At 54.1% G+C, this 21859-nt stretch overlaps 3 protein-coding genes across 5 annotated transcripts; 1 reads left to right on the forward strand and 2 right to left on the reverse strand.

The window, feature by feature from the left end:
• Nucleotides 1-637: 637 nt before the first annotated feature.
• On the forward strand, nt 638-7579 carry DOK4 (docking protein 4). 3 transcript variants are annotated; one of them, XM_032195508.1, is made up of 10 exons: nt 640-702; nt 2926-3036; nt 3383-3643; nt 4530-4637; nt 4748-4862; nt 4958-5077; nt 5191-5380; nt 6137-6275; nt 6408-6531; nt 6623-7579. In XM_032195508.1, the coding sequence occupies exons 3-10, from the start codon at nt 3578-3580 to the stop codon at nt 6745-6747; spliced, it is 987 nt and encodes a 328-aa protein (XP_032051399.1). In that variant the 5' UTR covers nt 640-702; nt 2926-3036; nt 3383-3577; the 3' UTR covers nt 6748-7579. The 3 variants fall into 3 exon arrangements, with proteins under 3 accessions (XP_032051398.1, XP_032051400.1, XP_032051399.1); XM_032195507.1 differs by lacking the exon at nt 2926-3036 and having other exon boundaries at nt 638-702; XM_032195509.1 differs by lacking the exon at nt 2926-3036 and having other exon boundaries at nt 638-702; nt 6675-6759.
• Nucleotides 7580-9005: 1426 nt separating this feature from the next.
• On the reverse strand, nt 9006-14282 carry POLR2C (RNA polymerase II subunit C). The gene is made up of 9 exons (XM_032195510.1): nt 14165-14282; nt 13847-13896; nt 13512-13580; nt 13268-13320; nt 13014-13142; nt 11852-11903; nt 11166-11334; nt 10251-10325; nt 9006-9531 (listed from the first exon to the last, which is right to left on the reverse strand). Exons 1-9 carry the CDS (start codon nt 14248-14250, stop codon nt 9387-9389), a joined length of 828 nt encoding a protein of 275 aa, XP_032051401.1. The 5' UTR covers nt 14251-14282; the 3' UTR covers nt 9006-9386.
• A 129-nt stretch (nt 14283-14411) lies between these two features.
• COQ9 (coenzyme Q9) lies at nt 14412-21840 on the reverse strand. Its single transcript, XM_032195481.1, has 9 exons — nt 21777-21840; nt 21141-21309; nt 20433-20568; nt 19933-20075; nt 19614-19698; nt 18323-18427; nt 16176-16331; nt 15705-15758; nt 14412-14545 (listed from the first exon to the last, which is right to left on the reverse strand). Exons 1-9 carry the CDS (start codon nt 21838-21840, stop codon nt 14510-14512), a joined length of 948 nt encoding a protein of 315 aa, XP_032051372.1. The 3' UTR covers nt 14412-14509.
• Nucleotides 21841-21859: the final 19 nt, after the last annotated feature.

A 21859-nucleotide genomic window follows, 5' to 3' on the forward strand; every position in this document is an offset into this window, starting at 1 on the left:
GGGATGTGGTCTGCGACTGCTCTGGTGGCCCCGGGGTGCTTACCCATGGGTGCAGAGGTGCTGGCCCTTGGGTTGTGATCACAGCTCTGCATCCCAGTACCCGCCTGCCAGCCCAGGGCGCCACTAGGGCTTTGGAGGAGCTCAGACAGAATCTCATTAAAAATTGATCTTTCAGTGAGCTAACCCCCTCGCTCCGCTTTTTAATTGATTGGCTAAAAGCATGGCTCTTTTTGGTGCCTTTTTTTTTTTTTTTCTTTTTAATGCTCTTCATTTGCACTGAGCAGTACTTTTTTTATGGCCCAACATGTGGGGGGGTGCAGGCACCCGCGGGGTGGTTTCAGGGGTCCCGCTGGTGCCCAGCAGCACTTTTTGGGATGCAGCAGGCGGCGACACGAGGTGCAGAGAGGGGACCAGGACGCAGCCCCATCCACCCAAAGCCTCCCTGCGCCCGGGGACAGGCAGGGAGCCGCGGGGCGTTCACTCTGAAGCCGAATGGTGGCCGGGCGGCGCCGGGCGGCTCGGAGGCGGCCGGGGCGGGCCGGGAGCGGGGCCGGGGCGGGGCTCGGGGCGGGGCGGGGGCCGCACGGATCCCGGCCCCCCCCCCCGCCGTCCCCCCGGCTCCCCGTCTCGCCGCGCCGCCGCCGCGCTGGACGCCGGGGCCGCCCGAGCCTCCGGGGCCGGAGGCTGCAGAGCTGGGGCCGGGTAAGGCCGGGGGTGAGAGCCCCGCAGAGCGGCTCGGGTGCGGTCACCGGGGCCCCGGAGGGGGTTGGCACGGCCGGGTGCGGTGCCGGGGTGGTGGACGTTTGGGGGTGCCCCGGTGTGGGGGTGCTCGGTGGGGTGGTGGGGTTGCAGGGGCAGGAGGCACTCGGCTCTGCTGTAGTGCCCGTGGGGTGCGATGCTCCCCGCGGGGGTGAGCGCTGGTCCTGTCCTGCATCGGGAGGGTCCCAGGGTGCTCTCGCGGTCCTCACCGCTACAGCCACTCGGGGTGGGTCCCTATGGGACTGGGCTCCTCGTGGGCAGCCCGGGGGAGCTATCCTGGGGTCACCCAAGCAGGCCATGAGGGCAGCAGTGCTGGCTGGAGCTGCCTCTCCCAGCTGCACACGGACCTCCAGGACTGTCCCTGGTGGTGCAGGGTCCTGGGGATGAGGGGAGCTCTGGGTGTGGGGTGTCTCTGGTGCAGAGCTTCGCTCCCGAGCATCCCCGGGAATGCCCGTTCCTCCACCAGCAGGCTGTTTCCTAGGTTACTGCCTTCCTTCGGGGATTTTTCCATCTGGGAAAGGGATAATGCAGCTCCATGGAGCTGGTGCCAAGGACCTTCCAGCCAGCATGGCCTCTGAGGCCAGCCGTGCCTCCAGCGCTCTGGATTTGGCACGTGCTGGCTGCCTGACCTGTGACACCGTGCGGGCATCGCTGCAGGCACTGGCAGGAGGCAGTGGCCCAGCTGTGTGGTGACGTCCTTCTCCAGCCTCCTTCCCTCCTCCCTGGGCAAGCCCAGGGCTTGCAGAAAGCAGGAGCAATGGTGGCCTCACAGGACCCCAGCAGTGGCCATTGGTGTGGGGTTGGGGCACTCCCAGCCCCTTCCCAGCAGTGAGGGGACCCACATCTGCCCATCCCCGGTGCTCTGTGCTGGGACAGAGCTGGAGCCACAGCTGACTCTGTGCTGTCCCATCCTGCAGGGTGGTGGCCACAGCAGCACCAGGGATGTGGATGCTGTCAACCTTTGGGGCACTGTCCTGCTGGGGGCTGGTGCGGGAGGGCTGTACCGGGATGCTTGGGCAGCATGAGCTGGGTTTGGCTGCCCCAGCTGCATGGCAGAGCCGCTGGGGCTACGTGCCCTGGCAAGCAGCTCAGGCTCAGCTTTCAATGACCCTCAGTTTTGGCCATCGGACTGATGGGCACTGCGGTGAGGTTGAGGTGTCCACGGGGATGCAGCTGGTGTCCCTGCTCTGTTGGTGTGCCTGGACGAGCTGTGATGCTGCAGGCCCTCTCCCACTGGGGTGGTGGGAAATGGGTGGCAGGCGAGTCCCAGCACCTCTTCCGCCTTTGCTGGAGCTGGTGCTGTTTGGCTTCTGAGTAATCATGTTGGTTTTTCATCTCGCTTTGAATTGCATTAATTATTTACTGCTGAGGCTCCAGGACTCGTTGCGAGAGGCTCTGGTGGGGCGGGTGCAGAGTGGCGGTGCTAGGGGAGCTTGAGGCACCACGGGGACGTGCACGCCTCCAGGTGGGATGGCCTCGAGCTGGCTTTGGGATGGGGTCTCAGGGCTGGAAGCAGGAGCACGCAGCCCCTTTGGCAACCAGCACTATGGCTGAGACATCCCAGGGCAGAGCTGAGCTGGCTGGGGCCTCCTGCAGACTGCTCGGGGTTGGAGCGCTGTGTGGGGTCAAAGCCACAGACTCACAGATGCTGACATTTAAGATAATTGTGTAGGACTCTGGGGATTAAAATAAATAAATAAATAAAATAAATGCAGGGGAAGCATCTTTCCGAAAGGATAAACAACCCTGTGGAGGCGGGTGAGCTAGGGCTCTCCTGGCCAGGCCAGGGCTGGACAGGGGGGCATCGGGGATGCTGTCTGGCATGGGCAGAGGAGGGAGAAGCAGGGGGAGGGCCGGGGGGGCGATGAGCTGGCACAGCACCACTGTCAAAGGCGGAGCTGGGCCGGCATCACTCAGTGCTCTGGAGCTTGTGAATGAGGCAGTACAGTGGGTGAATGACTCTGTCCTGGCCCCGTGCCCCTCTTTGAGGGTGGGGAGGTGCTGAGAGGGCAGAGGAGCCTGTGGGTGAGCAGTAGGCCTTATGTGGCCCTGATTCCTGGTGGTGGTAGGGGCTGGACACCACGGTGTCCTCTGGGACACTGTTCCTCGGCCAGGGAGGGGTGGGGTGCAGGACAGGGCTTGGCTCTACTCTTTACATTTTTCCAGCTCCTGGCAAGAGGTTGTTAACACTGAACCCTACTGATGTCAGCACTGGTAGCCTGGGCCATTTTGCTGTCAGACTTAGCAGCCTGGGAGGAAGGAGATGAAGCACAGGAGGTAATGGAGACCTGCGGGCGAGGTCTGCCACACGCGCCCAGCAGTGCAGGGGGAGCCCTGTCCTGTGGCCCCTGGCGCTGCTGCAGCAAGTGTCGTCTGTGTTGGGGAGGGGTATAAAGAGCAAAGGAGCTGTGCAGGTGCTGAGCAAGGCGGGGAGGCATGGCCCGAGGTGGGGAACCCCCTCGCCTTGTGTGTGCTGGGGTGAGCGGGCTTGGTGCTGCTGTGCTGGCAGGGGTTAATGCCGGACTGTTCCACCGCAATGGTTCAGCCAGCGAAGGGAGGAGGAGGAGGAGAGACAGAGGAAGATGTCACCATCTCCTGTCTATCTGTCATTTTTATTTTCCAGCCGGTGCCAAGATAGGATCCCGCGCCGGGGAGAAGATGGGGGACAACGCTAGGACAAAGCTGGGGTGGAGGAGGCGGTGAAACAGCGGCCGGTGGGGGGGAGTGCAGGTGAACAGAGGAAGAGGAGGTGGTGAGGAGAGGTGGCGAAGGCAGCAGCCTCCCCTCGGCAGGGCCCCCCCCACCGCCAGGCTTCGCTATGGCTACAAATTTTAATGACATCATCAAGCAAGGCTATGTGAGGATGAAGAGCAGAAAGCTGGGGGTGAGTGGGGCTGGGGGGAGGCCGGGGGGGCAGCACACGGGCGGTCAGGGGGATGCTCCGCGTCTGCTGGCTGCCACAAGAGGTGTTGTGGCCAGGGACACAGCCACGTTGGCTCTTGTGGCAGCCTGTTCCCCCAGCCTTTGGGGCCTTTTGGCTGAAAAAGCAGCGTGTTGGGGCCGCATGCGGGGCAAGGGGGGCAGGCAGCTGGGGGCACTTGTTACCCGAGTACCCCCGCTGAGCGCCGTGCCTCAGTTTCCCTCCGCTCGTTGTCCCCGTTGGCTGGGCTGTGGGCTCTGGGTGGGGGCGCACCCCAGCTGCAAAGGGGGTGCCCCTATGGGGAGCGGGACCGGGCCCCCGCCTCCATCACTGGGAACCGAGAGCAGCGAGCATGCCGGGTAATTGCACGCTAATTAGGGAGAACAAAGACGGAGCGGGTGGGTGGGGGTGGGGGACGGCCCTGCCATGCTCCCAGGCTGGGGCTGGGGGGAGAGGGGAAGGGGGAGATGCCAGGATGGGGCCGGGCAGCCTGGCCTTGGGGACCTCTCCCGTATTTGCTAATTAAGCTGCAATTACGTCCGGTAGGGTGGGGGCCTCGAGGGGCCCCGAGAAGGGAGACCCAGGATGCCCAGCCCCTGGTGTCCCCTCCCAGCCCCGGTGCAGCTCAGATGGGATGAGGCGGAAGGGTCGGCGGCCCCGTGGGCTTCCCACACATCTGGGACCCCCTGGGGATGGGGAAGCTGAGGGATGGAGAGCCTTGCCTGAACCCCAGGGATTCTGCTTGCAATCGTTGGTGGGGAAAAAGCAAATTAACACTGGAGAGGGGGACACCCAGAAGCGGCAGTGCTGTGTGGTGCTGAGCCCCACTCCGGGTGCTTTCTGTCCACAGATCTACCGGCGGTGCTGGCTGGTCTTCCGCAAATCCTCCAGCAAAGGGCCCCAGCGCCTGGAGAAGTACCCGGATGAGAAGTCAGCGTGTCTGCGGGGCTGCCCCAAGGTGAGGGGCCACGGCCGAGGCGTGCTGGTGCATGGAGGGGACCCGCAGGGGGACGCAGCCAGGCGTGGACACAGCCTCCAGTGACGCTCCCTCCCCATTTCCCCCCCCAGGTCACTGAGATCAGCAATGTCAAGTGCATCACCCGTCTGCCCAAGGAGACCAAGAGGCAGGCAGTGGCCATCGTCTTCACTGATGACTCGGCCCGGACTTTCACCTGTGATTCGGGTATGGGGGCACCCCGTGGGCCGGGCTGGGCTGGACTCATGTGGCCCCTTTTTGCTGGGCCCGGTGAGAGCCCTGAGCTGCCACGTGCCTTGCAGAGCTGGAGGCGGAGGAGTGGTACAAGGTGCTGTCGGTGGAGTGCCTGGGCGCCCACCTGAACGACATCAGCCTGGGGGAGCCTGACCTGCTGGCGCCCGGCGTGCAGTGCGAGCAGACGGGTGAGTGCAGGTGGAAGGGCACCTGCTTGGCTCAGCCCCACTATAGCCCTGCTTAGATCTTTTTCTTTTTTCTTTTCTTTTCTTTTCTTTTTTTTTTTTTTTTTGCCCCCCAGACCGGTTCAACGTGTTCCTCCTCCCCTGCCCCAACCTGGATGTTTATGGCGAATGCAAGCTGCAGATTACCCACGAAAACATCTACCTCTGGGACATGCACAACCCTCGGGTGAAGCTGGTGTCCTGGCCCCTCTGCTCCCTGCGCCGCTACGGCCGTGATGCCACGCGCTTCACCTTCGAGGCAGGACGGTGAGACATGGCCATCACGAGGACAGGGACTAGCATGGGCACTGTATTGCCAGGTGCTGTGGCACCACTGCTCCTGTTGCCCCGAGGCAGGGCAGACACCAGGGTGAGGGTTTCTGCCCCATGGCCCAGGGGCAGTTGCTGTCCCTTCCTGGGGCCACCCACACGCCCAGCCCTCCAGGAGCCAGGCTCCTGCCATAGGGAGGCTTTGGCTCCAGTCAGGCCTGGCTATATTAGGAACTTTCCTGCTAATTACTGGCTCTTGAGAAGAAGAAACATGATCTTCCCGTTCATCCCAGCCCTTGGCTTCCGCTGACTCACCAGCCTGGACTCTCCTGGGGCACAGGGGAGGGGGCGGCTGCTGCTTTCCCAGGAAGGGCACCCAGGGGCACCCGTCATCCCCAGGAGGTGCTGGGGGGCTGTGCTCCAGCCCAGCTCCACTGGGGAGGTTTGGGGCTTCACCTAGTTCCCGCTCAGCATGTGGCCACACCAAGCCAGATGTTCTAGGGGCACAGAGAGGGCAGCACTGGAGGCACGGGAAGCTGGACTGTGCCGCTGGGGCAGCTTTTTTAATCATCTCCCTGCTTTGGCTGCAGTACAGTTTTGCTCCCTTCACTGGATGGCTCTGGGGTTGTGTGAAACCAGCCCCAGTGGCAGCAGGGGGCTCTGGTCCCGGGGCTCCAGTGAGGCTTCAGCTGGGTGGGTTGGCCCTGGTAGGTGCTGGTGGCCCTCGTGGTGACCCGTGTTCCATCCCCACAGGATGTGTGATGCCGGCGAGGGCCTCTACACCTTCCAGACGCAAGAGGGCGAGCAGATCTACCAGCGTGTGCACAGCGCCACGTTGGCCATCGCCGAGCAGCACAAGAGGGTCCTGCTGGAGATGGAGAAGAACGTCAGGGTGAGCTGCGGCCCCGAGGCTGCTGTAAATGGGTGAGCCACCCCGAGAGGGTGGCTCTGGGACAGCTTGTGCCCTGCTGGGGTGAGCGTGGGGCACTGTTTGCTATGCTCACCCCCCTCTTGTCCACGGCAGCTGCTGAACAAGGGCAGTGAGCACTTCTCCTACCCCTGCACCCCCACCACCATGCTGCCCCGCAGCGCCTACTGGCACCACATCACTGGCTCACAGAACATGGCTGAGTCCTCCAGCTACACTGGTGAGCATCTCCCTGTGCCCTGCTGGGGACCTGTGGCTCCTCCAGCCCCAGCACGTTCCTTGGGCAAGACCACGCTGTGCTTCGTCCCTAGGGGAGGCGTATGCGGGCGCCCAGACCAGCTCGGACACCAACCTCCTCAACAGGTTCATCTTGCTGAAGCCAAAGCCCTCCAACAGCGACCAGCCGGAGAGCAGGGAGTCCAAATCATCCCCGTGACCCAGTGTTGTGGGGACCGTGGCTGCAGCAGGACGTGTGAGGGCTCTGCTGGTTCCCACCCCGGTGCCCTGTAGCCATTTTTTCTTTCTGGGGGTGTCCAGGACCTGGGAAGCCGCCCGCTACTCAGAGAGGTGCCCAGCCCCTTGGCATGGAGAGACTGAGGCCGGGCATCCTCTGGGCTGAGCCCCTTGGGGTGCTGGCGGCAGGGCCTCTTGCCTCAGCCTGAAGTTACAGAAGGTGACAGCTAGCTCCATGTTAAGTGACTTTAAATATATATTGCATATCCGTATTGTACAGTAAGAGATTTTCCCTTCTCACACTAATGCAAACTTCATACCTGCTGAAGAGACCTCGAGGAGAAGCTCAGAGATTTTTGACTCTCGGGGACACAGCTGAGAGGTGGAAAAGAGGTATGGGGATGTGTGGAAAAAAAAATGCAGCCAGTTTTCTGCAGGTTGGAAGGCTGGAGAGCAGCCTGCCATGGGGAAGGAGGCAGCTGCACCAGCCTGATGTGCTCTGGCCGTGCCCTGCGGGGCTCTGCACGAGGCAGCACTGGGCTGATTTTGCACTTCTCGAAGAGATTTGAACACTCTGTAGAATTGAGATGTCTCAGGAGAAACTGACTTTCCTTCCAAACCGAGGCCTCATGCACACAGAGAGGGCAGCGCATGCTGGGGCAGGGGCAGCTGGGGTGAGCTGAGCCCTGGCCCTGGGGACCCCCCCTCCCCACGTGCATGTCCCTACCAACGCCTCCATTTACCTGTGCAGAACTGGCAACCCAGGGGCCACTTTTGGACAGTAGCTGCTGTACCTTGAGGGTAAGCTTTGTGGGGAAAAAAATAGAAATCCCTGGCTAGAGGCATCCCCTCAGGCCCTTCCAGGGGACACGAGTGGGGAACAGCCGTGTTTCTCAGCTGCACTCCCTGCTCGTTTCATTTGTCCTTGCTCCTTCTATGCTGCTGCTGCCCGTGGGCACCAGTGAGAATGGGTCAAAGACCTTGCACACAAGAACTGGGCTTAATGTATTGAACTCAAAAGCAATTGATTTTCTAGTTCTCCTATTTATTGAACTCCTTTAGAAGGGCTATCTTTTTATTGCAGTACAAACCTTGGTGTTTCCTTCCAGTCTTTTGGTCTGGTTCGGTTGGTTGGTGGTTTTATTTCTTTCCTGAAAGCTCTAGGTCTGTGCTTTGGGGGCAGGGAGCATCGTGATGTGGGAACCTGTGGTCTGTGGCCTGTAAATACAGTGTGTTGGGTCTGTGTAGCTTGTAGATGAGGCTGGGGAGCTGCTGGCACATCCATGGGCCAGCGCAGGGCTGCTCCCTGGGCTTGGCAGAGTGCCTGGGTACCCCAGCCCAGCAGTGTGCCCTCCCTTGGGTGAGAGGTATAACCTGCGCCTTTTCCTGGCTACAGACCTCATCCAGAAAAGATTTAACATTTATTACCAAAAATGTTTAATTAGTCTTTTTTTTTTTTTTTTTTTTTTTAAAGGAATTGCTCAATGAATAAACAACCCTTATCCACCCTTCCTGTTTGTCTGTTCCATCCAAACACGCTCAGGAAGTGCAAGTTCAAGTATCGCATGCCAGAGAAAAATGCTGATCAAGGGAGACTTTTCTAAGGCTACAGGCACTGTCTTTGTCTCAAAGCTTTGTTCTGCGGCCAGTGACTGCAAGGACATTTCAGATTAAGCCCTGGGGAGGGGAAATGGGTGTAGCAAGTCATACCCTCCATCAACTACCTCTGGGCAAAGAAGGACACCAGTATCCCACTTTCAGCTGTCTGGGGCCATGCTAGCACAGCACTGGCTCTCTGTACCCCTGGGAGGCAGGGTTTCCAGCCATGCCAACTCGGAGCTCTTCCAGTGTTCTGCCAGTTCGGTCAGTGCTACCCTGGCTGTCTGGCACAGCACTGGTCTTGGGGCAAGAAGAGCAGCAGCTGTGCCAGCCAGGGCACCGCAGCCCTGCATGGTTACAAAGCCTGAGCTACCTGTCAGGGCCAGGGGGAACGAGATGCTCCTGCTCACTGCCTCTGGGGATAGGGGAAGGTACATCTATGAGGCAGAGCAACAGCACAGCGCTGGAACTGTAAACAACAGGGTTACCTGCTGGAGGGTGGTCTGGTCTCCGTAGCAGGTAATTGTCAAGAGCAGCAATCAGCAGTAGAGAGCAATGCTCCCTCCAAAGCAGATCTCATTAAGTTGATGTCTATTGGAGGGAACATGACAACTCCTGCAGCCGCACACCAGCTTTCAAGGATGACTGAACCTAGGGGGGTAAGGCTTTATTCAGCACAGGAAGGAATGGATACGCAAATAAAATAGGGTTGTATAACTAAGGTATGTGCTTCCCGATCCCAAATGTCCTGTGGTTAAAGTCCAGAACTCTGGGCTCACTTAGAGACGAAGCCCACTCACATCCCAATCAAGACATTCACAGATTTCTTCTTTTACCCTATGTGTCATGATGGCTTTCTCTGGGAAGGGAGAGCCAGGAAAGAGGTGTCACTGACCAGCAGAACTGGGCCAGAAAAGGCAGAGGGAGATGGGGAGGCAAAAGCCTCAGGCTTGAGTGCTGCCATGCAGAGACAGGAACCTTCTGTATCACTCGTGCCTGGACAATCCTGTGCAAGGGGCCACCTCAGTTTATAGTGAGGACATCACTCTGAATCTCATGGCTTAGCTGGGTCTGGAGGTCACTCAGTTTCTTCTTCAGGCCAGATAGTGCAGACAGAACGATGGTTTCTGGGCGCAGAGAGCCGCAGGACTCCACATTGTAATAAAACCTGTGATTACAAGTCAAGGGAAAAGAGTTACCACCTGCTCTGGAAGGATGTGTAAAACCAGAGAACACCCACAGAGCAATTTCAGCCCACTGTGACCCACAATGAGATCTCCACGAGATCTGCTGGGAGTCCCCAGCCACCAGCATCACTGACCTACCAGCTGGGCACCTCTACCAACCACAGCAGCCCCAGACCCAGAGCTCACTCCAACACTTGTGACCCTCCAGGCTGCAAGAACATTTGTGAGATTTTCCCTGCTCAGCTCTGTGACTTACAAGCTGCACTGGGAAGCTAAGACTGGCTGGCTGCAGGTACTCCTACTCCTTCAGTACAAATCACCTGTAAGAGGGTGTACCACCAGCCATCAAAGCATGAGACTCACATGGGTGAATAAATACTGCACGTGCTGGTGACATTGGTGTCTTCAGCATCCTCCTAAAGCATCTCCTCGCCAAGCCTCATACTTCACCAAATACCCTAATGCCCTGCTTGACAACACAAAATCACAGGAGTCATCTATTATCTCCCTTAGAAGAAAATCTGCCAGGCCTGGATATATTACCAGTAAACTGCAACTCCTACCTTGCTTTCCAAGGAACACCAGCTCCCTGGGCCAGGAAATTTCAGAGCAGCGTATCTGACACCAACAGCAGACAAAGCAAAGCAACCAGCAGGATCCCCCCCATCTCCCAGCAGTGGGAGCACATTCAGCTTCTTACCTCTCAGGCTTCCCATTGGGGTCGTATGGGGCTTGAGCATCCTCCTCATCGATCTCCGAGTATTCACTCTTAGGCCTGGAATCAAAGCAGGGAAGGTCAGCACGGAGCCCACACAAGCACCCAGAGGAACAGCAAGCACTGTTTGCACTGTGGCACAAGTTGCACTGCCACAAGACTACACTATATCTTTGACAAATGGAGCAACTTGCCAGCCCCAGCCTGGTGGGACCTGCCAGACTCCTGCCTCTCTGAACTGCACAGGACAGACAGGATCAGTCCTGCTCTGCCCCAGCTCAGCGAGCCCTGCCTGAGGTACTGTGGCTCCATCCACTGCACTGGCATAGTCTGACAGCTGTTATGAGCAAAGGGATGACAATGCCTGAAGGGACCACATTGTTTCTACTTTTCACTTGGTGAGAAAAACATCAGAGCACACCAGCACCATCTCTGCTGCACAGCTGAGATGGGATTTTTCCTAGCAGGAATTAATCAGACATCAGTGAGACTCATCCTGATGTCCTGTACCTCCGCTCCTCTATATACATCACCAGCAACATCACTGCAGTACCACGTACATCAGCTGGGCCAATACACCGAATCTTTCTACCTGCTACACTTCATGGCTTCTAGGACATCACACTGGAGAGACTGTTTGGAAGCACTTAATCCATGTGAAAAATCTTTCCAAGTCCCTCTAAACAGACCCAGCCTTATCTTATCCCAGATGGCCAACAGGTGAGACAGAAATAAAAACACTAAGACACCCAAGCACTTACGTTTAGAAGCCCTTAAGTGTCAGGCTTAAGTTCTAGGCTATTATTACAGCTGTTGTACTGGATACCCTGGGTTGACCCTCAGACTACATATCCCACTCCAGACAGGCCAAGCCCTATGTTTTAGTCAGCTAGGACATACCACTCCTCCGGCTTGGGATACACTGTGTGCCTCAGTGCATTGTCTGGGTCATACTCAAAGGCTACGCCAGCCGTGGGGTTCCACTTGGCGTGCTCCTTGCCAAAGCCCTTCTTGGCATAGGCTCGCAGCTTGAGCTCCTGGCCCTTCCGCAGCTTCACAATCAGGATGTCTATGGAAAAAGATATGCCGGTTTGACAAGGATGATGAGAAATAAGTGAGCAGGATCACACAAGTGAAAAGGCAGGAATGATTAGTAACCAGGAAGATGTCACCAGAAGCCAGGGCTTGCCTGGATTCTTAGAGGGACTCATTTGTGTCCCCATAGTAGCTAGAAAACATCCTGCTATGTAAAAAGGAATTGCACACACGCCCAAAGGCACAGCTCAAGCACCCAGGCAACAAAAGACAGTAGAGCATTTTGCATCTTTGCTGTCTCTAAGCTCTCACAAGGGCAGACAGAAATGGTTTCTGACACAGGACATTAGTTCTGGGGATAACATTTAAGTGGTGTTAACATAAAATGCTAACCCCACTGATGGTGTCTCCCAACTGTCAACTTTAGATGTCCACTTGTTTTACACCTACTTTAGGGTTACATGACCGGTAAATGAAGGACGTGTTCAAAGAGACTGAAAGGAAAATCCATTTCCTCCTACAGATCTTATTCTCATTGAAACACCACTTACCATCCTGCTCCACATAGTCATTGGGGTCGTTATCTCTGCTCCGAGATGTTACCTGCAGAAGGAGAACAACACCAAATGAATTAACTGCAACATCACTTTTTCTCCCCACATCAAATGATAATTGCCTACAAAAATGAGAGGCTGCAGAAAACCACTTTACAGTGCCTCACAGCAACAAACTGGCCCACCCTATCTAGTGGAAATCAGGACAATTTAGACAGCTGCAGCTCCATATGTGATATCCTGCTCCACAAGCCTGCTTCCTCCCACAGGATAGACAGGATCACAACCTGGGCACCGTGCATCTGCTTAATTCAGGGACGCAGTCCAGAGTCACCCACAATACTGCTAGAAGGCAACACACAGAACTCACAGCGCTGCAGCAAGGTTGGACTAGATGATCTTAAGAGGTCTTTTCCAACCTAAATGTTTCTATGATTCTATGTCTAACACTTTAACCAGGCAGACTCTGGAACCACCTTCACTGTGCCACCAGAAGCAGCCCCCAGGTTACAATGACCTCCAAATACAGCCTCAGGGACCCTCTGGCCAACACCTTTCTCAAACTTTCTCCATTAAATCCCTCTGCATCTGTTCTCCTCTGTCTCTGCCAACCCTCCCCAAGGTGACTGGCTAAGAGCTATTTGGCAGCAGTGCTGTGGCCCAGGCTCCTCACACCTTGCCACGCTGCGATCTAAGAATCAGAAAACCTGAAGCCTCTGGGCTGCTGCCAGGGCTTCGAAAGGGCTGACCTTGCCAGAGTCCTGGCAGCAAGCAGGCAGCGGAATGCAACAGCACGACAGTATGACACAAGCGCACACACTCTGAGTGTTCAAGGAAAGGTAGATGGGCTGCAGCTAAAGCTTCCCATGAGGCGAGGATGAGGGCTGCAGGATGAGGCGTCAACAAGGCCATACTGTTTTAAGATGTCATCAGACAGCAAGTGAATTCCAACAAGGCAACAAAAAGAAGGGTACTGGCACATGCTGCTGTTTCTGCAAATACTCCTGCTTTGTGCTGCCACTGCATTTTAAATGGGATTTTAAGGCAGTGCGAAACATTCTTCAAGGCCTTATTTTGTCCATATCCCATATGCTAGCCAACCCAGCCTCAACGGTAAAGTAGAAAGGGGACTCGCTGCCAGCAGAGAGATGACACTGACCGGTATGACACGGGGGTTGTTGGAGATGAGATCACGGGATGTGACGTGACGAGTCTGGTCTTCATTGCACCGGACATCAAGGGTAAACTCCACAGAGCACTCTGGACAGAACTCATCGCATGTGCAGTCCTGGGACAGACAGGTGTCAAAACATTTGTGCTAAAGTGCTTGCAGCAAGAATTTGTAGCATCTCCCACTAGTTCAGGCACCCACCACCACCACAATAAGTACCCAAGATGTTTTATTTTACTCACTCTGGAATATTGCATCTTATCCACAATGTCATCACTGGTGAGTGGGATGAGACCTGTGGTAATCAGGGTAACAGGGTAATTAGAGACATGTCTGAGCGACACTGACCCTGCCAACGCTAGCTAGCCTCATGACAAAGGTGCTTTAGCAGTCTTGAGACAAACTTTGCCCACAACCTCTGCCTTGCTGTTATGCTAGCCCTTCATGCCATTTCCACCTCCTTCCTCTAACCAGCCAGGCACTCACCCAGTCTGTGGGCAATAAATTCATCATGAAGGACAGAGGAGTTGGCATCTATCTGGACCCAGTCAATAGCTGCAATGAAGAAAGAAACGTGCTGAGACTTATTTCTGCGGGAAAAAGCCGGGCAGTTCATAAAGGCACAGAAAATTGTGGATGACAGTGAAGCTGAGATGGCAGCAGCCCCAGGAGTTGCACCCAGCAGTACTGGCTACGCGTCTGCTGCCATCCAAGGGAGCGGAAGACGAGTTGGAGGAAGAGGAGCAAGCAGATGGGAACTGACGAGCGGGCAGCAGCCCGAAGAACCACCACCAGGCCAAACGGTAAGAAAAAGGCCATACCTATAATGGGCACTTCTGCTATGAACACTCTTCGGATGGAGTTCGCCACCCTGCAACACAAAGCGGGGCTCAGGCGCTGAGAAGGGCAGCGCCTTGAGACCAAGCAGCAGCCAGCGCAAACGGCGCCCACCGCGGCTCCACCGGGCCCAGCCCAAGCCCCGGGGCCGCCCCAATCCCGGCTTCACCGGGCCGAGCCCCCCGCCCCTCCCCCGGCTCGGGCCTCCGGGGCCGGGCAAGGCCGCGGGCCCGGCCCCGCACCGCCCGCGGCCTGTGCGCTCCCCCCCCTCGGCCGCCGCCGTCCCCGCGGGCGGTGCTCACGCCAGGTCGGTGTTCTCGATGATGAACTTGACGTTCTCGTCCGTCAGCTCGGTGATGCGCACCGTGGGCTGGTTGGCGTACGGCATGGCCGCCCCGCGCCTCCCCTCCCCTCCCCGCCCGGCCCGGCTCTGCCCGGCCCGGCCGCCCCCCCTCGGCCGCCCCCTGCAGGCCGCCGCCGCCTCCCGGAGGCCCAGGCCCGGACCCGCCCCCCCCCGGTGGAAGCAGGCGGAGACGCGGCGCTGTGCGGGTGCGCTCGGCTTTATTGCTGACGGGGGCAGAAGGAGGCGAAGGCGGCTCCGGCCTCGCTCCGGCTCCGGCTCCGGCTCCGGCGTGGGGGTTCCGGCATCAGCGGCGCTGGTTCAGCCCCGTCAGGTTGGTGATCTGCGGGACACGACACGGGCAGGGTCAGCGCCGGCCGGAGCCAAGGATAATGCAAAAAGCCCGGAGAAACGGCGCCATGGGTACCAGCAGCTTTCCTGAGAGCTGCAAAAGGCCTTCCTTGCTTGCTCGGTTCGGGGGTTGAGCTGGGTTTTGTTTCTGTGACTGCACCCAGCACACCCAAGCAGCACCTGCAGCCATGGGCATGGAAGGCCTGTCCATAGTGCTTCTTAGTAGTTAACACGCTTGGGATGTTTCTGCCCTAAAACCAGCTGGCTGGAACCCACCCCTCTCCCGAGGAACTCGCATCTCATTCCTCTTTTTATCTGCACAGTGGAACTGTCGGTGGAACACAGGCAGACAAAACATCAGGGAATATAAAATATTCTAGACCCAAGCTGCACAGTTGTCAGGTGTAGGAGAGCATCGTACTGATGCACAAGGAGCTCAGACAGTGCACCCGGACTTCTGTGATGGAGGATCTTACAATGATATCGGCCTTTGCAGGACAGCTATGCTGACAAATGCTAAGGCTGAGAAATGCTTAAAGAACTATTCCACCATAACTGCAGGTGGAAGTAGGTGATAGAGATTCTTCAGAATTGCTTCACACAGTGAAAATGGTTTCTAATGTATATTCCAGGTGGTTTGGCCTCCTTGTACTGGTAATCACAAAAAATGTGTATTACTGGTTACTAGGAAATCACTTTGCTGCTAAAATGCAATGGGAGTTGTCCAAAACATCACCACAGTAGGGCAGCGAAGCTCTTAAAAAATAATGTGTGGGTACACAAGGGACTGTTTTGTGTCCTACAGAAGTGCAGCTACCTCATGGACATACAGAGGTCTGGGACAAATGAATTCATGAAGGACACTGCCATCCCCTGAAACCAAAATCAACTTCCCCGAGCAGGTCACAGTTGTTCAGGTTGCAATATGGGCAGAAACACTGTCAGCCACCCTACAGTGGGCAGTGAGCTCCCCAGGAAGCCAGAGGGAACAGGAGCTACCCAGAAAATCATTCTTACGTGTAGTTAAGCTATGAAAGACTATTCCCTTTCACGCTGTAGCCTAGAATCAGGAGGGAAGACACGCTAGCAATTAAGCATGGACCAGAACATAATTCTGCCCTTACAGCCCTGTTGGTTTCAGCATTACTTACAGTAACTGCAGCTCCCATCAGGCCCTGGGCAAGCGCTTGTCCGGTTGACTGTACCTAGGAGATGGGGAGAACATAACCTTTAGTTTTCTTCTGCAGTTACACTTGTAGATACCGAAATATAGAGACACAATCGTAACAAATGTGTACTTGCTACAAGAAGGTGCTGATACAAGCCAAGCACTGAAGAAAAATTATAGCCAGAGATAAGACAGAAGGAAGGGATTTCCAGGGAACATACAACTCCTAATCATTGGGTCAGTCTGACAAAATGACAAATGTGTTGTTTTATTAGAACACACAAGTATTTACTGATATGGAGCTGACAGCATTTATGCCATCACCCACCAGTATGCCAGTGGTCTCTCAGCAAGCATGTGGAGCATGTGGTCTGCATGACTGAACAGCCAGCTCTGTCTGCACATGTTTTGGTACACGACAAATGCTGAATGTATACCTTGTCCACAGTGTTACCTGCTTTGCTGTATTGTCCATGTTCATGGCGTCCGCTATTCGGTTTTCCAGGAAGCGCCAAGTCTCTTCAAAGTCAGGGGATGAATCCTGCATCATCACCAGTTCTGTGGTGTTGTAGATGCCAGTGAGCACAGCCCGACGAGTGTACCAGTTAAACTGCAGGGGCATGGATTGAGAGAGAGAAAGAGAGGGAGGTGACCTGAATGGAGATCACTAAAGCAGGCCTTGAGAACCACAAAAGAAATCAACGTGCCATCTCCTTATTGTTAGCAACTGGGCAGTCCCTGGTAAGCCGGCCAGTGAACAGAGCCCTAGGACTGCATGTTCCTTCTTGAATTAAACTGTGCAGCTCGCCTCTGTGATGCACTGGGCCACCAGCCACCACTACCATCTGACAGCACAGCTGATCCCATGGCACCAGACAGAGGTCACAAGCACCGTGTATAAAACTGCTCAGCACAAACACCACCACCTGCTTCTGGTTGCAAGCAGGCACCTGAAGCAAATGCACCCAGGTAGTCGGCTGTATTGTGCAAGAGTTTATTTTGCTTTAAAGACTGCTAGCAGAAAATGCAACACTATAATTCCAGAGCTGATTTGATGTGTTTACTTCAACAAGGCTGTGTTTACTTCTGAACTTCAGCTGTAGTTTGCTCCAAAAACACGTAGACACAGAACAAACTGATGATAAAACTGTGCACGGCATCACAGGGATACACCTTACCCAAATCCTGTAACCAAAATGCCAGTATTGCCTGCTGAATCACTAAATACATCAGTACACTGCTGGTAGCAGTCCTGTAGGATATGCTGCAACGATAGGTTACACAATGCAAAGATTCACAAACTCTTCAGTTTTTCCACTTGCGTTTGAATCACTGGCAGAGAATATATACACACTTCTAAAAATGAGTCTTCAACTTCATTTCCTGCTATTATGGTGATTAAACAATTTGGGTACCTAGAAAAAATACTGGTTGTTCCATTCATGATTACAAAGCAACAGGAAAATTAAATCACTGGTCTTAATTTTGAAAACAGTTGGATCAAAAACTCTGCTGTCTGTACCACAACCTGCAAACTGTGACAAGACAAGTAACGTGAGGGATGTCACCATTTGCAGCTGGCTCTCTCACATCTCTGAGACCAAACTCCTTGTGCTGATTTTCTTCCTGCTCTGAAAAACACTTGAAAGGGTCTCTGAGGCAACAGCATACTGCACAGCTCCTGGCATTGTGAAGAAGGCTCTGTTACAAGCGAGATTAAACTCCTTTACTGGAAAGAGGAAGTGGAATCAGCATTGCAGCATCCCAAGAAAATGCTTATGATCAGTCAGAGGGTACAAAGAAAAGAACTTCTACTCCCTGCAGCAGTGAGAAAAGTTTAGGAACAGCTCAGATTCTGACGTGTGAATTTGACTTTCATAAGGAACTTGTAGCTCCTGACGCAATCACAGTCTTTTTTTTTTTTTTTCTAGTTTATTCCTTCTTCTGTCATCTGATTTATTTTTGCACTGCAGTAGCTTCTCTTTCATATTCAGATAAAAGAAGTTTATTAAAGTAGTTTGTTAAAATGACTCATTTTGCTTTTCCCATCTCTCCCTACGTCAATATGAATTAAAACAATTTATTAATTGCTTTAATGAAGGTTATAATTTTTCTCTTATTTCCTTCCAGAAAGATGAAAGCTTTAATAACCTATTTGCATTTTTAGGTAGATTTTTTAAAGGTTTTCAAGTCAAATCTGTAAATGCTACTGTTGGTAGAAGAGACAGCTGCTTCAACAGAGACACACAGCTTGCTAACTGAATTGGATCACCTTTGTAGTCTCCAAGTCTTAACAATTTTGTCTCCCCCCTCTCAAAAAAAAAAAAAAAAAAAAAAAGCACTTATGAATAAGTCTAGGAATGTCAGCCCTTTTAATTTGCTCTAATCCCATCGGCACTAAATTTGCATTTAGTCCCTTTGGCTCCTAAGCCTCTTTGGAAATTACCGTATGGCCTCTGAAGACCCTTGGGTGCTTCTAAAAGCATCTTCCCTCATTCAAAAAACAGCTCATTTCAAGAGAGACGTGGCCTACTTCAACCCATCATTTTCCTAAAGTGCAGATGGTTAGAACCAGCCTGTCTGCAAGGCACAAGGACTTACGTCCGTAGACTGGTCTCCAGCATAGTGCAATATATCATCAATCATGCTGGTGAGGAGATTGAGGCTGGAAGGGATGTTATGTGGGAGCAACAGGATGCTGACAGCCTGAAAAGAAAATACACAGGTAAATGGAAGAGTCAAACATAGAAGGATGTAGCATGAAAACAGACCAATGTTTCTCTGCTCTGTTATATTTTTGCTGTTGCTGTTGACTCCAGCTCCAAGTGACAAGTCCAAGTTGTATTCACCTGCCACTGGTCTTTCCAAGCAGCAAGATTTGCAGGGAGTGTACAGTGTGGCAGTCAACCTCACAACTTGGCCTCCACTGGAGCTCAAGCTCCCTGCTCAGCTTGAATGCCTTTGTGTTGGCTCTGAGCTGTTTCTCCAGGCGTGGAAACACGGGACAGACTGAGCTGGCTCACCTGTGTGCTGTGTCCCTGCAGGCAGGGACGGAGTCAAACCTTTCTCTGCATTTGACTTTGAAGTCCAACCAGCTACTAAGGGCAGAACAGACAGCTATAATGGCCTTCCTGCAGCCTCTGAAACCAGTAATACCACCAGGAGAGTCACAAACCACCCACATCCTTCACCAGACAATCTATGCTATTTGTAACAAAAGCATGATTCCTATCTTCTTTCTCTGCAAGGAGAGTTGGATTCAGCTGCCCAGAGGCCAGCAATGACTGGACAACTGAGGCTTTGAAGCCCAAGGTTGGGAACTCTTTATTTGTTACAATCGTGTAGCCACAATTCCCATCTGACCTGAGAAGAATGGCTTGAGATTTGCATTTGAATTTTGAAGCAGGGAGCCCTCTCAGTTCACCTGAAGAAGACAGCTTCTTCTTGTCAAGGGTTTGCCATTCACATACTAGGCAGGCAGTTTCTTGCAACAAAGCAGTAGTTCTGCATTTTCAGGTGTCAAATGATACTAGTGCAGCCAAAACAATACTGCAAGGAGCCTGACACTGCAGTGACACTAAATACAACTGAGCAGAGAAACAGGTTATCCCTCTGTGGATCCCAGATGGGTGGAGTGAACAATGGAGAGGTTTGTGTTTCTGGAAAGGCAAGGAATAGTTGTTAAAGACACTTGTAACTGCCTTCTTCAAGGGTGCTCTCTTTTTGAAGGCTACAAAATCATTTGAAACCAGCGAGGGTTTCATTTATAACCTCCAACTATTCTGGTACATAGACTACGTTGAAAGCCACAGGGTGTTTAAAATACATGCACCAAAAAAAAAAAAAAAAAAAAAAAAAAAAAAAAAAGACAATCCTTATATGCATTTTATACCTGGGGCCATTTCTCAATATATGGAATCAGCATCCTCAGCCTGGCTTCTAAAGCGTCTCTCAGGAATTGATCTGTAGGCTTCTTCCTGGGTGAGGAAAAAAGTACAAATATGAAGAACATCCAAGTTAAAATCAGTTCTTGAGTACCTCAAGCCTCAGCAACAGCGATGCAAAGTATTGTGTACCCTTGTTGTTTCTAGTCCAATTTTGTATTGGGGAAGGTGGTATTGCTTGAGTAAATTACATTTCTGGATGGCCTCTCTGTCTATTGAGTTCCCATTGCCTGCCAAGGAAGATGCATTTTTATACCCAGTACTCACTCTGTCTTGCCCAACTGCACTTGTTTTTGTTCCTGCTCCAACAGATCAGACAGCTTGGTGTTGCACTGAGATACAAAGTGCAGGATCAATTCACTGCCATCGTTGTGAAACATCCCTGCTGCAGCACCAGAGAGACCCAGGGTCTGCAGGGAAAAAGGGAGAAACACAGATCGGGTCATACATACACTGCTAAGCAGGATCCGGCTAGTAAATATGTTGTGTTTATTTTATACATGATGTTATATGAATTTAAACAAAATAATGCTGTATTAAAAATGCTCTGATACATATTTTCCTCTCATTAGGATCACTACTCTGCATTGTGCCTCAATTTAACTCTTAACACCGTTACCCTGCAGTAGCTGGGATTCATTCCTGCCCAGTACCATCTGCTGACTGGGGTACGCTGTCCAAGTTTATGTGGGGGAAGCATGCAGGTCTGTCTTTGAACTTCGGTTCCATCCAGCTTTTGACTGGTTCTTTGCTTCTCTCCCACATACCTTGGCTCCCTCTGCAATGGCTTCTGCCGTCCAGCCATGTTCAGGCACAAACTCCAGCGCTGCTGTGAGGATTCGGTGCTGCAGCTGCTCCTCGCTCTCATAGTCCTCTGACTCCTGGCCGCCCTGGCCAGTGTAACTATGAGAAGGTATTGGTACAGTGAGGGGAATGTTACCATCACCTGTCAGCAACATGGACTCTATCGCTCACTCAGTGCCACCAGTGTGTGTGAACATGCTTTGAGATCTGCTCACTCAATATACTTCTCATCTCTTCCTGTAAAATCCTTCCCCCTCCATTCTAGAAAAAGGAATTTTTAATGAACCTTTGCCGCTAGAGGAGAAGAGGGAAATAAGGAAGGCTCAATCCAGTTGGTTACCTGGAGATCAACCAGCCTCAAATACCCCACTCCTTAAAAAAACAAGCAAAAACCACCTAACTTTACAGATATAAGCGCATGGACACTGCAACTATAGATTGACACAAGAACACAGAAGTGCGGGCCTGTGCTCTGCAGACTAGAAAGGCTTCCTTGTGAAAGCAAGTCCCATCTTGTCTCCACGATGGACAGTGGAATTCGCACTGTCACAGCTACTGAAGCGCCAGTAATTCTGGACTGCGCTGTCTCTGAGCAGCAGCAGGTTTCAGCAAAGCAAATCCTTTTGATCTCACTGCCGGCAGGACAGCTCTAAAGCGAGCTACTGAGTTACCTGGAGCGAGGGCCCTGGGGTTCATGGTCAGGCTGGGGGTCTGCTGGGGGGGAGTCAAACTGCTGCTGAGGGGAAGATGCCAGCGGCTCCTTCTTCTCATCTGAGGCTCTCCTCAGTACAGCTGAGGCGTGGAGGGCCCGCTGGGGTGGGTAGAGCTGGCACCTGAGCCCTGAAAGGGAAACGAGCAGTCAGGCGTGTCCTTCAGATACAAGACAGCACAGGGGCTCAGGGCAGAGGACAGCATTGTGGCAAACACAGCCAGAAGGCACAGAAACCCGCAGGGAAAGTCAGCCTTTACTTCTGAGAAGCACTCTTGTCATCCTAGACTTAACTTTACTTGATGAGGTGGGAACATACGCTGAGGAGAGGAATCCTGCACGCGGGGCAAACAGCGAGGAGCTGTGCAAGGAGCTCGCTGACAGCCCGCTGGCCTCACAGCCCCGGCGGGCCCCGCTGCGTGGGGCGGGGGGGGGCGGCCCCGCAGCGCTGCCCTTCACCTCACCTTCCCCCGCACCCCACGCGCGCACCCGCCCGCCACGGGCACGCGCAGGGGCAGGCACACGAGCACGAGCAGGAGCACGAGCGCGGGCACGCGCGCGGACACACGCCCCGCTCCCCCCCCCTCCGCCCCCTCACCCGCGCGGCCCCGCCACAGCCGCCAGCCCGCCCGCCGCAGGCTGCCTGCCGCCGCCGCCGCCATCTTGGAAGCGGGCAGGGCG

Source organism: Aythya fuligula, chromosome 12, assembly GCF_009819795.1.
Source record: "Aythya fuligula isolate bAytFul2 chromosome 12, bAytFul2.pri, whole genome shotgun sequence".
NCBI lineage: Eukaryota > Metazoa > Chordata > Aves > Anseriformes > Anatidae > Aythya > Aythya fuligula.